General features: G+C 40.4%; 1 protein-coding gene across 1 annotated transcript in view; it reads left to right on the forward strand.

The window, feature by feature from the left end:
- Nucleotides 1–740: 740 nt before the first annotated feature.
- Nucleotides 741–17,043, forward strand: part of hcn2b (hyperpolarization activated cyclic nucleotide-gated potassium channel 2b) — a 57,326-nt gene continuing 41,023 nt past the window's right edge. Inside the window, exons 1-3 of the mRNA XM_034677842.1 lie at nucleotides 741–1,783; nucleotides 2,983–3,406; nucleotides 10,733–10,894. Of these exons, the coding sequence (XP_034533733.1) occupies nucleotides 945–1,783; nucleotides 2,983–3,406; nucleotides 10,733–10,894 (1,425 nt within the window). The 5' untranslated portion in view covers nucleotides 741–944. The remainder of the gene's footprint in view (nucleotides 1,784–2,982; nucleotides 3,407–10,732; nucleotides 10,895–17,043) is intronic.

Below are 17,043 nucleotides of genomic sequence, written 5' to 3' on the forward strand. Positions count from 1 at the left end.
GTTTGTAGACTTGATGTGTCACCTCCATCCTCCTGGGCCCTATTCTGGTTTGAGTTACAGAGTTTTTAATATGTTGTTTTCATTATAATAATAATAATAATAATAATAATAATAATAATAATAATAATAATAATAATAAATAGTATTTGTAGAGCACTTTTCAAAAACGAAGTTAAAAAGTGCTTTACATGGGCAGCAAAATAAAACAGGCAGATTATACAAACATACAAGTCAACATAAAGAAATAAAACATTTTAAAAGACATAAAATTCCCCTAAAATAACTCTAAAGGAATACAATTATTTCAAAATATATTTCTTAAGAAAGTTAAAATAAAATAAAGTCAAATAAAATTCAGATAAAATCCGGGAAGGCTCTGCGATAAAAGTATGTTTTTAGAAGGGATTTAAAAGAGCTCACTGACTCAGCAGCCCTGATCTCCTTGGGCAGATGGTTCCAGAGTGTCGGTCCCCTCACGCTATATTAATAATAACGAAAAAGTTGTTACACACATTTCAAAAGAGAAACACATTTTTGGGGCGTGTCCTCAGCACAACCACCTGTACCCATTATTGTAGCCCTGTATCTGTAGGTGGTGTTGATGGTTATACTGCCCAAGCGTGATGTTGTCCTCTCTCAGTTTATCTCATGAAAACACACACACACACACACACACACACACACACACACACACACACACACACACACACACACACACACACACACACACACACACACACCAGAAATAAAGAACAATAACAGGAGCCAGGTTGCAACCATAGCAACGCCACCGGTGTGCTGTTCTCCTTAAAGTGGTGTGGATGGAAAGAGGGATGCTGCTCTGAACTCCACACTCCCACTCCCGCCCAGTCTCACCCGGTTCAAGGTACTGGGAGTGTCCATCTGTGTGTCTGTCTGTCTCTGTCTGTGTGTCTCTGCCTGTGATGGAAGAGGCAGAGGATAGCGAGGAGGAGCCCAAATTCCTGCGCCCTCAACCAGCAGCACCCCAACTAACCGAGGATGATCATGGGAGCCGTGGAGGACCCACGATGAAGAAATTGACGGCAGGAGGCGGGGCCGCGTCCGCCGCTCGCAAAAACTCCTACAACAATGAGCTGTGGCTCCTGCAAGACGAGGACTCCACACCTGTCAGTGCCAGTGCCAGCAGAGCCTGCGCTCTGTTGTGCCAGAGGGCTGCTGGTGCTGCTGGCGGCTCACAGTCTGGAGAGACAGTCTCAGAGGGACGCGTGAGAGGAGAAGTAGCCATCGCAATGATATGCAACAAAAACGGAGACTGTAGAAGGGACCCGACCAGTTCAGGGAGCCTCTCCTCTCTCATTTCAAAGCAGGAGAGGCAGACAGATGGAGGAGTAGCTGAGGAGGACTGTACGAGGCAGGTCGCAGTCATGGATGGTTCCATCACTTCAGCGGGGTCCCTGAATCAGTTGTCCGGGGCCGAGGTCAAGACCACGGCAACGATGGAGAAAAAGGACTCCAGAGTCTCGTTCTCCAACACCCCGGCTAGTAAAGGGCAGACTCCGAGTCAGCAGTCGAGAAACTCTGTGACATTCTCCAAGGCTGATGATGGCTCTCAGATAGTGCCGGCCGATGGAGACTCCAGGGGGAATCAGACGTACATGCAGCGGCAGTTCAGCGCCATGCTTCAGCCCGGGGTGAACAAGTTCTCCCTGCGCATGTTTGGCAGCCAGAAGGCTGTGGAGAAGGAACAGGAGCGCGTAAAGTCAGCGGGTAACTGGATTATACACCCATACAGTGACTTCAGGTATGGGTCAAACTCAGCCAAGTTATGACAGTACTGTTGATAAAGTTGTGACACATAAATAGCACTATTATCCACGTCAGGCTTTTTAAAGTAAAGATACAAAAAGTGTTCCAAAATATTAAAGTATGTGGAGAATAGAATATTCCGGAATGAAGCACATTTCACATATGTATTTTTTTTTGTGCTCAATCATCCTTGAGAAAACTAGATTAAAGGAGGGTATGGCACATTATGAAGACTGACACCTGTCCTCTGATCCACATTCATTCAACCTCTCCACATGAGAGCATATCATATAAGACAAGTAAAATGCAGAAAAGGAAAATGCTTTGCTCACTGAGTTTTTAAACAGGACATGTATTGAGTTGAAATGTGCCTAAACGTCTGTTTCAGCACCTAGGAGAGCTCCTTTTATTATCTCTTTAGATAAACTATTCAAACTTGTAATGTTTTTTTCTTTTTATAATTTATATACTTTCATATTGATCAGTGTTTTACAGAGGTATTATGTCAAATAATATGTAAAACTGAAAAATAGCTCATATTCTGAGTCGGTTCATGACTCAGCATCGCATTTCAATCATTTCCTCCCACTTACATCCAGCTGATCTGACAGCACAGGAACTTTAACTCCTCTAATAATCAACAAAAAAGCCTACAGAGCTTCAGTTTCAATTTATTTGCCCAAACATTTCTTTATGGTAAATAATTTGGTCTCATAAGTGATGGAAAATATGGAATATCACAGTTGTTGACATTGTGTCTATTGAATGACTTCTCAATTTATCTCTATGAACAATGATGTCACTCTAATGTTACACTCATAATGTCCTGTCACACTTTAGAATTGTACATGAGTTTGTCCATGCAAAAATTGAAACAGCTGTGAATTAGATACACCAAAGTGGAGCCGTGATGAGTGCTGAGATATCCTTTGTCAGGGGTTTAGTGTTATGGGTGCTCGTGTCTGCTGTTCTTCGATTTGAGATAAATTTGCTCCATCTTATCTGTCATGTAATATCCCAATACCTCTGCTTGTCCTTGACCTGACCATGGCTTGAATAGGGAGTATATATTACCTCACAGAGAGAGGATACTGTGCATGTAATGAAAATAAAGTGTTAGTTTAAGGATGGGAGCTTAAATAGACTCCCACTCAGTCTCTAACCCTCCTCTCCTTGCTTATTTCCCTCTGTCAGGTTCTACTGGGACTTCTCAATGCTCATGTTTATGGTGGGCAACCTGATCATCATCCCTGTTGGCATCACCTTTTTCAAAGACGAGACCACCACGCCCTGGATCATCTTCAACGTGGTTTCTGACACCTTCTTCCTCGTGGACCTAGTGCTGAACTTCAGGACGGGCATCGTGTTCGAGGACAACACCGAGATCATCCTGGACCCTGAGAAGATAAAGAAGAAGTACCTGAAGACCTGGTTTGTGGTGGACTTTGTCTCCTCCATACCTGTGGATTATATCTTCCTCATCGTTGAGAAGGGGATCGACTCAGAGGTGTACAAGACGGCCCGGGCGCTCCGCATCGTACGCTTCACCAAGATACTCAGTCTGCTGCGGCTGCTCAGGCTGTCCAGACTCATCCGCTACATCCACCAGTGGGAGGAGGTAGGAGGAGATTTCTCATTTATGATTAGGAAAATAACCTGTGTACATATAAATATGACTAAGTCAGGCTTTAGTGGTACAGGGAGCAAGACTGATGTGATATGACATATCAAAGATTTTGGGTGGAACTGTATTTCATTTTCAAAGTTGAACAACAAAAGTTAAAATGTACCATCTGTAGTTACTGTAAAAGACATAAAATTAAAGCAAGTTTTCAGGGGCAATTAGCATTTTTTTAATTTAAAGAATAAGGATCACTTACAATTTTTTGAATTCATCATATACTAAAATTACATGGCAATGAAACAGAAGCGGAAATTCATGTCTTTTTAGTTTCTTACTGTTTTTTTGTGGTCTTGAGATACTGGTTCTAATAGTGAATTTTGATATTTTGAGCCCATAGATTATTTTCAAATAACTAAATTAGGATTATTTTTTTTGTATTATGTGTCTATATTAGAGAAATATTGCACTTGGTAATATATTGTAGCTGGATTTTCTTCATGGCTTCCAAAATCCAGTAAGGTTCAGTCTATATGAGATCATGGTTAAGATAAGGTAAGAAAGATAATATACACTCTATTGACCCTCCATTGGGGACATTTTATTTGTTACAGCAATTTACAATAAGAGACAGGGCAATATGACAATGTACTTACAAAGTTGTTGTCTATTCATGCAGTGCTCCAATTTTTCTTTACATTTTCTTCAGAGCTGTAAAGTTTTCTAAGGTTCCTAGAGAACAGAGTAGGTATAGTGATTCATGACGAGCCGTATTATGATCTTAATTAACTTAAAGGTCTGACAAAAAGGCTGATCAGCTTTACTCCAGATACAGATCAAAGCCATCAGACTGGATGTGCAGAAGTCAGCTCTTGTTTGGAATATGACCGTGTTACCTCACCCCTTTAAAATGTATTTACAACTAACTACAACTAAACTTGGAACTGTTACCAAGAAAGATCTCATTCAAGTTCTATATTCAAGTCTGTGATGTCTGCAAACTCAACTATAATATACAGTTTGATTTCAAAAAGGTGGTAGCACCTGTAAAGTGTCATCATCTCAGCTATGTATTTCATGTGTATATGCAAACATGAAATGCTCAGCCATAAAAAATCAGCATTAACATGGCAGTGTATCAAAAAACTGTTTGTAATAACTGCTCACAAGGTGAAAACTTTACCTGTTGGTGTGTCAAGTCAGGTATTAAATGCTTGTCCATAGGGCTGTGCGATAAAACGATAACGATTATTATCGGGATATTATTTTTCTCAATATCAATATAACAAATGTACGATAAAACGTTGATACATTTAAACCTGTAATTACACCCCCCGGCCACATGCAAGAGAGAGGCACTAGTGTGTCTTAAATGCTAGTTCCCACCCAACATTAAACAGAAGAAGAAGTCGGCATTGGACAGCCAATCATGCTGCAGGGTAAGGGGTAGGCAGGGCTTAAAGACGTTTGGGCTTAAAGGGGAATTTAAACACAGCTGAAACAAGCGACACTGAAGAAAATGCAAAACCTACCAGCTCAAAGCAGAGTGAAAACTTGCTCGTTAAGAAAGACCACTAAACTTCATTGGTAAAGATATTTGGTTTCTTCAACTTTAATCAGTAGAAAAAAAAAACTTCCTTTAAAATGATAAGAAAGAATGATTTGACATTTATTGTGAAAATGATTGATATTGACTGATATTTCAATATCGCCCAGCACTGCTTGTCCTTGTCTGATCAGGATCTGCTCCAATATTAATTGGGTTCTGTCTAGACCTATGCTTCACCCCTCTTCCAGATATCATGAACATCTTGCCAGTAGTTTTTCCCTTATCCCTCAGACAGACAGACAGACAGACAGACAGACAGACAGACAGACAGACAGACAGACAGACAGACAGACAGACAGTGACACAGACCAAACACGTAACCTCCTCTGCAGAAGTAGAAAGAGAAACTAGACAGTCTGTGCTTTAATTAATAAACAATATTGGATTCCAGTGCAGGGGTTTACATCAGTATGCATGTAATTCTGTTTGTACATCAAAACAATCCTCCACTGTATAATTACTTCCTGACACACAAGAAAGGAGGTTTCACCATGTTGTGTAACAATGAGCCTGATAGCTGGGTAATAGCTCGGCATAACCCAGTGCGCCGCTGCAGTTAGGAATTCATGAAAAATTCATTTGGGCTTATCAGTCGGAAAGTGAGGAGGGATTTTCCGAGGAACGAACACAACCGCCAGGGATACTAATTTACTTTTTTTTACTTTTCAGTACAAGAAACTCCTTCTTTCTAGAACTCTTTAAATAAAGGCTTTTCAGCTAATCAAAACATGTGGCAGCTGGAAATGGATGCTTACAGAGTGGCTAATGCAAGTACACTGCTTTCTGATGGCATTACACATCCAGAAATAAGGTTTGTCTATAGATAGCTGCACCATCCATCATATTCTTATGTGCCATACAAACACGATTAACCCTTGCCTTGCTGTGTGCACGCACTTCTGGACACAAACTGAGTATCTATATTAGGAGTAACCCAGGATCTATGATAAACATCGGTGTTTCCTCATTCTGAAAATAACCCTGCACGTCTGATTACAGAGTGGTAATTTGAGCCTGACGAGATCCCTGATTACTGAGTCAAACATTTAGAACTGAATGCTCCTTTGCTCCAACTCAGCCCTGCCATGATCAGCTTAGTCCTGAGCTCTGCTTTGCTTTGCTCTGCTCAGCGTGATCCAAACTGGCTGTGTTTCACCTCAGCTCAGCTCGGCTCAGCTTAGCTCAGAGGGGGTTTCCCAAAAGGCTGCCTTAGTGTTGTGATGATTTTGCCGTTAAGCTCGGCTGTAAGCCAACCCAAAAGAAGATACTGCCATAAAACCACGTTTCAATTGAAATAGAATGAGCAGTATGTGGTTTGGACATTATCTTTGAATAGATTGAGTGTGTTTGTTATGTGACCAAAACAGAAGCAGTGATAAGCATTGTCAGAAATAACCAGAGCAATTTCCTGAGGCAGGAAGCTCATATCAAGGCTGTCCACTTATGAGCTGCGCAATAATGTGAATGGGTGGAGTATACTAGTATGCATGGCAGCGGTGTTGGGATGGGGATTAAGCTCATCAGGTTCAATAGCTTTCTCCATAAAAGTTAATTTGAACTGTCCGGATCATGGTGTGTTTAACCATGTGCAGCAGGGAGGAATAGAGGGACTTTATCTATGGGTTTCAGGCTGGGAGTTGTGGTCTCGGTAATGTTGCTTGACCCAGATTGTGGTGTGACAGTGACACATAGCCAGGTGCTGTTCTGGTGTTGGGGGAGAACATTAGTCCTGGAGCCTCATTAATCATGATGGGGATGCGTTCTAATCACAGGGCACGGCCTCACAGTCTGTATACTTCACTCTCCCAAAATTAGCCATGGCCATTAGCCATTACACCAACTTCTAAAAAAGGGTTCAGAATACGGTGGAGTTTGAAAAGAGTATTGTTGGTGTTTGGGCTCAGTTACATTTTAATTAAAGCCTTTGATTCGTGTTTGAATATCCAAGCTAACTCAAGTATGTAGCATGTTTTTTAAAAAACAGAAAGAGAGAAAGAGTAGCCTAGATTAAAAATAGCAGAAACAAGTACACAGGAACCAGTTTGTATCGAGTGAAGCACATAAAACCATATAAGACATCTTAAAACCTGTAAAACACATCAACAATACAGTCATTAAGAAAATACAAACATGCTGGGTTAAAGCCAAGAGATAAAGATAACTTTGAAGATGTGATTTAAAGTTGGTAAGGTGAGAGCCAATCTGACTTGGGAGTGGGGAAGCTCGTTCCACAAGTTTGGGACTCCCTCTGAAAAGGTGTATTCACCCCTGGTTTTCATTCTGGTCTCAGGGACAAGAAAAATCAGCTGATCAATGACCTCAAAGACCTCAATGAGGTGTTGACATAGAAGAGGTCAATGATCTACACTAAGGTGTATGTTAAAAATAAATTATCTTACATTCTGAATGAATCCTAAAGCAAAGGCTAGTGGAGGGGTTAGTATGGGGGTAATGTGTCCATGCTAACAAGACTACCAGCAGCATTTTAAATTTACTGTAGGCATGCAAAAGAGTCCTGATTAACACCAGTGTATAGTTACAGTAGTTCAAGTGGGTTGAGATAAAATATTTTATACCTCTCAAAACCAATAAATGATTAAATAGGTTCACTCTTAGTTAAATGTTTCAGATGGTAACTAAATAAAAAAATGTTTATCTGTTTATCTAATTTGAAATCACTTTCCATTTTGATAAACAAAAGTTGGTGACCATTGGTTACATTGGGTTGAGGGGAGCCCAGATCCATAAGAGAGGCATCACAGTCACCACTGGATCCAAACAGCATGAATCGTGTTTTACTTAAGATACCACTCAAAAACTCATCAAGGCTTTGATGACCTAAAGACGCACTCGCAAAGGTATCAGGGAGCTGCTATTATTTTCTTTCAGATGAAGGCTAAGTGCTGAGATATCCTCTAAAGCAGAGGTTCCCAAAGCAGAGGGTCCTAATTGTGGGTCGGGACCCCCCCACATCCAGCAGTTGCAGTGTAGCATTTTCAGATCTCAGCATCTGAAGCTTGTCAATGTCACTTTTTCCTCAACAAACAATCAAAATCAAGTAAGGGTTTGACTTCTGATATCAACTTTGATGGCAGAGGAGAAACAAACTAGACGTGTTTTAATTGTTTTATGCCTGCATTGTTTGTCTATTTATGTACAGCACTCTGTTTCGGCTGTGGTCATTATTAAAGTGCTTTATAAATAAAGTTGAGTTGAGTTGAGTTGTTTTATTCAGGGTACAATTTCCTGGTTTAAAGCTTCACAATTCCTTTATATATATATATATATATATATATTAATTTAAATATTTCCTTCCTGATTAAATTTAAAACAGAATTAACGGTCACTAGCTAGGGAAGCAGAAGTCCTATGGGGCAACTTTTGTAACCTGGTGACACTAAATGCTCCTGAGAGGCACTAGAAATTCAGGTCATGGGCACAGAGCCTACAGATGGTTAGAGTTGCCCTATGAAGGCACAAAGCCTTCCTATGGCAACCATAGAAGATAAAAAGATGAAATAATGAGCCCTATAATTGAACCTTGGTGGAATCCACATGGTGGGGGGCGGGAACAATTTAGTCACCAAGACAAACTGAGCAACATGTCTTTTTGAGATTGGTCTAAAATTAGAGAAAACAGAGGAGTCAAATTAAGCTTGGACAGCTTGTTATCTACCAATCAGAAACGTCACCTTAATGTTAAAGCAATGTTAAATTTTTAGAAACATCTTGAAGCACTTAATGTATAAATAACACAATTAAGACAGTCAAACATAATCAAAAGCTTCGATTTATATGAGAGAGAAAGTAGAATATGATTTGTGTTTTTGTTGGGTTGGATGGGGGGATATGTTAAGCAGGTTGTCTTTGTTTTGGCACTGTTATTAACAAGAGACACTGGCACCCCAGGGTTCTCTCGAAGGCTGGTTTTGATATTCAAGAGAGCACTGAGTTTAGGGCAGCAAGGTCTCTGAGGTGAAGGGATGAGTCACTGAACATACCGAATTGGCTGCTCCCAAACTGTAAATCCACAACAGCAGATGCCGGTTCACGTCTCTAGACACATACACACATACACGCAGTATCTGGCCTAGTTCACATGCAGGACAATTCTCTGTCTCAAGTGAGAACGGAGCGTTTTCAAAATAAAAGAAAGCATCAAATTGGCCCATAAAAGAAGCTCCCTGTGTTCATGAATATCTGTATGATATTCAGATACATGTGCAGCATCTGGCCTACTTCCTTTGTATGACAGTTCCCTGTCCCTTGTGAGGAATATGCTTTTGCTTACAGTTTAGTGAAGCCTCCAGTTGGCACAGCTAAGTAAGGATTACACGCCAGTGCGCACACATGCATGTAAATCTACACTGATACACAGACACATAGTGCTAACAAGGCCTGGCCAGCTGCCAACACAGCCACAGTGTGTTTTGTTTACGAGGCTGTGACCACAACAACAGCCCCACACAAATGAGCTGTCTTACCTGTGGGAAGTAAATCTAAGAAACAGCACAGAGAGGCCAGCCTTGTTAGCTGATCAAAGCTTAGTCAGTGTCCAATGAGGATTTTTTCATGAATGGGTAGACTATGAGTTGGTTATATTACAGAACAGTAGCCTGACATATTGCAGTGCTCAGAAGGAGAAGAAATAATTGACAATATACTCAACAGATCCCAGATTACCTGTTGTTTCCCATAGTGACAGCTTCACACCTCATTTTACGATGCTGAGATTGATTACACCTGTCTTCATGCATCAGCAGCAAACCCAACAGGTTTTTCATCACCTTTTTTTTAACACACTTTTCTGCCATGCTTTCTCTAACACATTTTTTTTAAGAACTAAATGTTATTTAAAAGAGGTTTGTCAAACAAACACACTCATCTCTTTAGCTTGACATACTTTTAGCGTCTTTTAGCTTGTTGTTTTGTTTTTTTGTGGTCTTAGACTTTGCTGTTTTGGTTCTCACATTGTTGTTTCCAGGCAGCTGCTTTTGAAATGAAAATAAAAAGTTCTAATAGCCTTCTGTTTACTGTCTGAACAGCATCAAAGCCCGCACCAACAAAGCAAGCAGCTAGCAACAAAAATAGAGCTAGAAGAAAAATAATGTGGATATTGGACATAATTAGCCAGGTGGCCAGAAACACAACTCCAAATGAATGTTAATGCTGCTTAGTGTATAAACAGACAACAGTATGCTAACAGAACTGCCATGTCATCTAAATCGTATGATAACATGTCAATGTTGGATTTGTTCTGCTGCATTTAGATGGCAATGGCAAATGAAATTAGCATACTGCTATAAGAGCTGGATGTTAGCCGAACTACAACATCCCAGTGACAGTGAAGAATGCAAACAGTGTTTTAAACCGTTATGTCTAACATGTTTTGGAACAACTTGTCACTTTGAATGATTTAATATAGTTCATACTCAGTTCCTAATGCAAATTCAACATTTACTATAGCTACATCTATATGCATAGGTTAACAGACCACTAAAAGTACCCTTCATGTTTGCCATACAGCAAAGCTCTCTATGTGCTTTGTCCTCTGTTGTACATTATGCTGCATTTGCACTTTATCAAGTCAGATTCAACAGTTTCAGATTTTCCTCAGTCTGTCCAAACACAAACTGTTCTTCATTCCTCTCACACATCTATCTCTTTTCCCCTCCTATCTCCCTCGGTCTGCCCATCTCCTCTCCTCCTGACAGATCTTCCACATGACCTATGACCTGGCCAGTGCTGTGGTACGAATATTCAACCTGATTGGTATGATGCTGCTGCTGTGTCACTGGGATGGCTGTCTCCAGTTCCTTGTTCCCATGTTGCAGGACTTCCCCTCTGACTGCTGGGTCTCCCTCAATAAGATGGTGGTAAGCAAAATGCACTGTGTGTGTGTGTGTGTGTGTGTGTGTGTGTGTGTGTGTGTGTGTGTGTGTGTGTGTGTGTGTGTGTGTGTGTGTGTGTGTTGGAAGGGGAGGGATTTTGAAGTCATAAAATAAGACAGGCAGAAAATTTCTGCAAAGGCAGAGTATAAAACGTGTCCCCCATGGAGAAAAAATAAGTGGTATTATTCAAAATTGAGTGTTCACACACAAGCACAGACACACATACTGGACCGGCCTCAATTAAACCCTCTCTAGAAAGACCCAGGAGACATGTGAGTGTTCAGAAAGAAGGATTGAGGGACAAAAACTGAGCAGTCTTTCCCTTAGTTAATGCAGCACTGTTTTGTTCTCCAGCCATTCTCTTTTTTGACTTCCTTATTTTTCACATCTCTTCTCAGATGTCCTTCCCTCCCTTTACCTGGCAAGTAGCTTCTGGCCATCTGTTTTTAGGTAGACCACCAAAAGAAGTATTACAAAATAATTGCTGGCATGAATTAGAGAAACCTCTCTAGAGAACAAGTGGTGCAACACTTAAGCGTTATGAAATACAATTATCTAACCGGACAATTAATGAGTGCTCATTACTTAAAGTGTGTTCAATTAGAATATGAAACTTAAACAAACTAACTTGCTCCTTCAACTTCTTGAGGCCGGGGCGGCAGTAGCTGAGTCCATAGGGATTTGGCTTGGGAACCAAAGGGTCGCCGGTTTGAGTCCCAGCATGGACGAAGTTTGGCAAGTGGACTGGTGGCTGGAGAGGTGCTGGTTCACTTGCCTGGGCACTGCCAAGATGCCATTGAGCAAGGCACCGAACCCCCAACTGAGACGGCAGTGTTCTCACTCTGACATCTCTCCCTAAGCATGTTCACTGCATGTGTGTGCATTTGTATGTATATACCAAAAAAAAAAAAAAAACTGTATGTGTAGCATGTCCAAAATAGCATGAGTGAAAAAAATTGAATTTTCCCCCTGGGGATCAATAAAGTACCTTTCTTTCTTTCTTTCTTGAACCCTGATTATTCTTTTTAAGTCTCCTATCCAAGTAGCTTCATGAAAAAAGAAAAGGATAACCCACGCAGATGATTATGCTGCATTCATTATTAAAAACCCACAACTGTCAAAACTAGAGTGTCCAGATGACCAATGGATACTTAAAACTAGAACCATAATGAAGATATGTCTGATTGTGATGTTATTTAGACTGTATTCTGCCACAAACTAGCAATCAAGTTTTGAACATCTTGGATTTAGTTGAATTTAAAAAAGTGAGAAAGAGAAACAGCTCTTGCTGCTCTGTATTTATCCATCAATCTACTTTACATCTGGATGTCACACTTACACACAAACTCACACATTACCTGTGCTACCTGTAGGATGTCTGTGGTGCAATCAGGGGAGCAGGGGTGTGTCCAGTGGTTTTTTGACTTGGGTGACCCAGCTTGGGCATTGATTTCTGTATGTAAATGTATGCACATAAATTTCTGAATTAATTTCTTTACCATTTCTGGCTCAAACATTTCATCGTAATCCACAGATATTTAAAGGTGCTTTTCCATATTTTAAAAACAAATGTTAAGTTGCAATGTTGTATGTCAATACTAAACATGCACAAAGTAGTGTCCAAAATAGTGAACTAAATGTGTGTTTGAGTAATACCAGGATTCTCTGAACAGTAGAGATGAGACATGATTTCCGAGTTTGAATATTCGTTCACTTTTTAAAAATGGAATGTGAATACTATCTCTTTTTAGAAGTACAATTTCCATCATTCTCACCAGTGCCTGGTTGTGATACGGTGGCTAAAGAGCGTCTTAAAGCAGTTTGCTAACCGCAAGGAACAGAAGAAGAAGAATACTAACTGCATTAAATAACAAAAGAATAAGAAATACATATGTAGTCACGTGATATTCAGGAACGAAGATAATATCAAGCACTGAGCATGGCTGTAAAATGTAAACATACATGCCACGCTGCTGCATCACAAAAACACTGACATAAAGGTCGACAGTGCCCGCTAAAAGCAGCACCTTGTCCTGGTGCTGGTTAACGCGACTGCTACACAAACGCACTGTTAACGGGACATGTGTGTTGTGAAGTTTTTACTTATACTCTCTACACCAGCAGCACAACAAATGTTGTTTCAGTCATTGTTGTGTCAACTTGACAGTTCAATAATCGCTGAATAAATGCCAGTGATTATCGAATATTGTTTTGGCTTGAAATGCCTATCCCTAGTGAACATCTAGTTCAGAAACACGTGTTGTATGTACACTACATTAAAGTTAAGTAATGAACTACATATACCAAAAAGCGTTTTTCAAACTAGATTGTGAACATTTTTATTTAACCGCTGCGAAGTTGAGCATTTTTTTTTATCATGGGACCTAACAGGGATTCCTTGACTTTTGTAGTAGCTTCAAGGAGACACTCAAGGAACCAACACTTTTCACACTTTTGCATCGGCTTAATTTTTTACCCTTGAAGGTTGCCATTTGGTTTATAAGTCCCCGTTGGCAAAAACACAAAAAGCCAATTATAGTGATGGATTTTGGGGTGGCACCTGCAGTGTCCAGAGGGGTGACATGGGCTGACATTGACCCCCCTTGAAACCCGATTGGCCACCCCAGCTGTCATCCCAAAATTCAAAAGTATGACTGGCAATTTGTTTTTTTAGAGGTTTGGAATTAAGTTAAAATGACCTATTTTGGTTGATAATGAACACGCCCCTGCAAGAAAGACTATACATACTATTCTTCCAACATTTAGTACAGAACAAATAGGATTTCTGAAGTGGCTCTAAAAGTTTGAATTTTACTGGAGAGTGATTGTGCTTGTTAGGAGAATGGTTAAGGATCTAATGACAAATCTTTTCTTGACATCAGCATCACCTGCTTGTCAGAGTAGCCCTGACTGGGTGCCAAAAGATGTCTGCTTGACTGCTATCTAAGCTGTAGCATCAGAAGGTGCAAACCATTTTGACTGGCTTGTGAATTAAACCATTTCCTGAAAGAAACACCACACAGATGATGTGTGAGTGGAAGTTCAGCAGACTGGATGATTCCTTCCTCGTGCTTCTGTCAGGAGCAGGCTGTTTCCTGACACATCTGACGCTGCTGCTAAGAAATGTTTCAAACACTGACAAGCTTTTTTGGTTATGTGTTTTTGTAAAGAGATCTGTGATATTGAGGCCTTATAAAAACTGCTGAAGACACTGTGTTCTGTGAGACACTTGGGTGCATGCTTGTGTGCATAGGTGCTTGTGTGTCTCCAGGAACAGATGGATCACACACCCACTGACCCTGGGAGACATCACTGTTGTTCCTCTGCTGTTTCTCTTCTAAGATTCTCGTTTCATCCTCAAACTGTCTTTTTTTGGTAATTTCCCCCTTTCTACATACAGAAACACAAACACACGTCCCCTTATCTCTGTCCACAATAACACAATTACTACTGACAAACCTCATACAACCCCACAAAAAAACTGAAGTATGGACTTCTACTGTGGAGTAGAAGTATTAACTAGCATCAAATTAAAATGCTTTATTAAAGTGCAAGCACTCTTGAACTGCACATATGTGCAGCACCTGAGAAAATGTTTTATTTTCCACTCCTCGTGAAGGCTGCAGCATGATGTACACTCACTTTTGACTTCAAGTCATGGAACTGATTGACACTTTGAATGATAAATGCATGTGGAGTTGTTTTCTCAGTTGCAAATAAGGTCATTGAGTCTCAGCAATTCTAAACATATTGTAAAGATGTTGAGTTATTCTAATTTCAAAGGACACTTGGTGTCTATATTTCCCAAATTTTACCCACAGCCATGAATATAAAGAAAATGTTCTTTCCTATCTGAGATATGCATCCGCTCCTTTGATCTTCCTCTTCCCCCTGCCTGTCTTTACATCCACTTTTATCTTTGATGTCTCATGTCTATCCGTGTTATTCATGTCTGTGCTTCACTTCTTGAGTGAGATGCCACAGTGCCAGGGAGCACCCATGAGGGTGTGGCGGCCTGGTGTGCAGTGCTGCTCTCCATCTCAGGGAAATCAAGGTCAGGGATCCTCTTCCGAGCTGCAGTAAAGGAGAGATGCAGCGTTAAATGATCCTCTTCCTCATGCTTCAGCTCCAGCTGGCTGGCTGGCTGTCTGCCTGTGCTGGATATTACTTGACTCCACCCTGTTTTCCTTTTTACATCATCTGTGCACTTAGGATATGGATCTGCAGCTACATAGAAACAACACGTGATTTATTCACAGAGAGTACTCTCGTAGGCATCATGAAACCTTCTTTCAATTGTATATATGCATGTCTTTCTATATGGAAATAGGAAACAATTGAAGCAATTTCCTTACTGTAATGTATGAAACAATGCTTCAAAAAACTATCTTCCCTTCAAAACTATGCCTGTGACTTATAGAACAAATGCATGCAGCAGAGAGGGATTTTAATCATTGACCTAATAATCAGAATCCTGCAGGAGTGATCACTGGAAAAAACCTTTTTTCTGTATTCAATATTTGGACTGATATTAAAAATTCAAACAAAGAAAAATTGACATAATTGCAAAGGTGACCCAGTTTGTGTCTCTTTCTTATCCATGCATGTGTTCTTTGTGCATGCGTACACAAAATGCTTTTCAGGAAACCCTCCTGCTTTGAAAGTTAATAGAGATGCCCTCAATTTATTCATTACTGAAACCATCTAAGTGGCAGGCAGGCCTGTCAGCGTGCATTAGAGTAATGGACAGTTATTGTGTTAGATGTGTGAGTGTGGGAAGGTGTGCGTGTGTACGTGTGTACGTGAGTGAGTGACAACTGCCCCTTCGGATTCAACAGCTTAATTTTGCAAAACATGCTTTGAATCTAGTTTACTCCGCTCTGTCTGCAGCACATGACGCAGAGCTTCACAGCTGGGCAGATGATGGCCTGCATTACAACTGTTTGAAACCTAATAAAATGGTGTTTCATATTTCTCAATCAATTATTTCTACAAGAAGAATAGAGTCCTTTGAGTAACTTTGCATTGTCATATCGGTGCAAAAATTGGTGCACAATCCACAGAAGACATGTTTACTTTATTTCTAGCTTATGAATCACTCACAGGTGACGGATGTATCTTTTCACCTCCAAGATCAGAGTTGTTTAAGTCACAAAAATTAAATCCAAAATTGGCCAGGATATTTAGAAAATGCGGGAAATCAGTGTTTGTGGAGCAATTTCCAGTGATCTGCTGAGTTAAGCCTGGTTTACACTTCTGCATCAAATCTACGCAGTAGTATATGCAATAGTTCCTTGTAGCTCTACATACACAGAATCCTACACATATAGCCTAACTTGCACCTCCTTAAAATGTAACCATGAATCAAACAACGCAGACCACAAGCCCTGTGATTGGTCTGCTTGGTGGCGGACACTCCTGATATTGCAGCCATTCCCCATCCTCTGCCTAGTCTGATTCTGCAGCCATTTATTCCATCCCCTCTGACATCTCCTCTATCTTCTTGTTTGCAGTAATTGCAGCATGATTAACTACTGCTCAGCATTTATCAACTCCAACTCCAACATAATACGCTTGGATTGTGCCCTTTTGGCTTCAGGTACACAAACAAGCAGAGAGTGTATAGCAGGACTGGGTTCTGGTGATATAACTAGCAAACAAATTGCACTGCCGGCAAGCATTTAGGTTCGCTATTGCAGCGTGATGTGGACACTCCAACTTAGAAGTATGTAATGCTCATGATGGGGTCAGCTCCAAATCTGAAGAGACTTTTGGAAAAGAGACAATAAGTGTAAAAGCAACCAAAACTCTTAACACTCTGGATGGCTAAATGCTTGGATGTCTTATGTTTCACAGTTTATTGAGAATGACACCTCAGCCATGCTATCCCCCTTGGTGGCTGGTAGTAGTAAAGGTCATAAACACTGTGTACTTTGTTCTGTTGATGCTACACGAGCAGAAATTTAAGTATTTTGAGACATTAATTTATTAATTAATATATATTCTTCAAAAACTGTCTCTTTGCTTTGTCAATTTCAAAAGTAATATAAAAATATTTCTGTTATACTAGTGATCAGTCCTACAACAACGTCATGCTTAAAAGATCATAACAGACCAGATGCATAGAGCTTGAG

The sequence above is a fragment of the Notolabrus celidotus genome, chromosome 2 (genome assembly GCF_009762535.1).
Source record: "Notolabrus celidotus isolate fNotCel1 chromosome 2, fNotCel1.pri, whole genome shotgun sequence".
Lineage (NCBI taxonomy): Eukaryota > Metazoa > Chordata > Actinopteri > Labriformes > Labridae > Notolabrus > Notolabrus celidotus.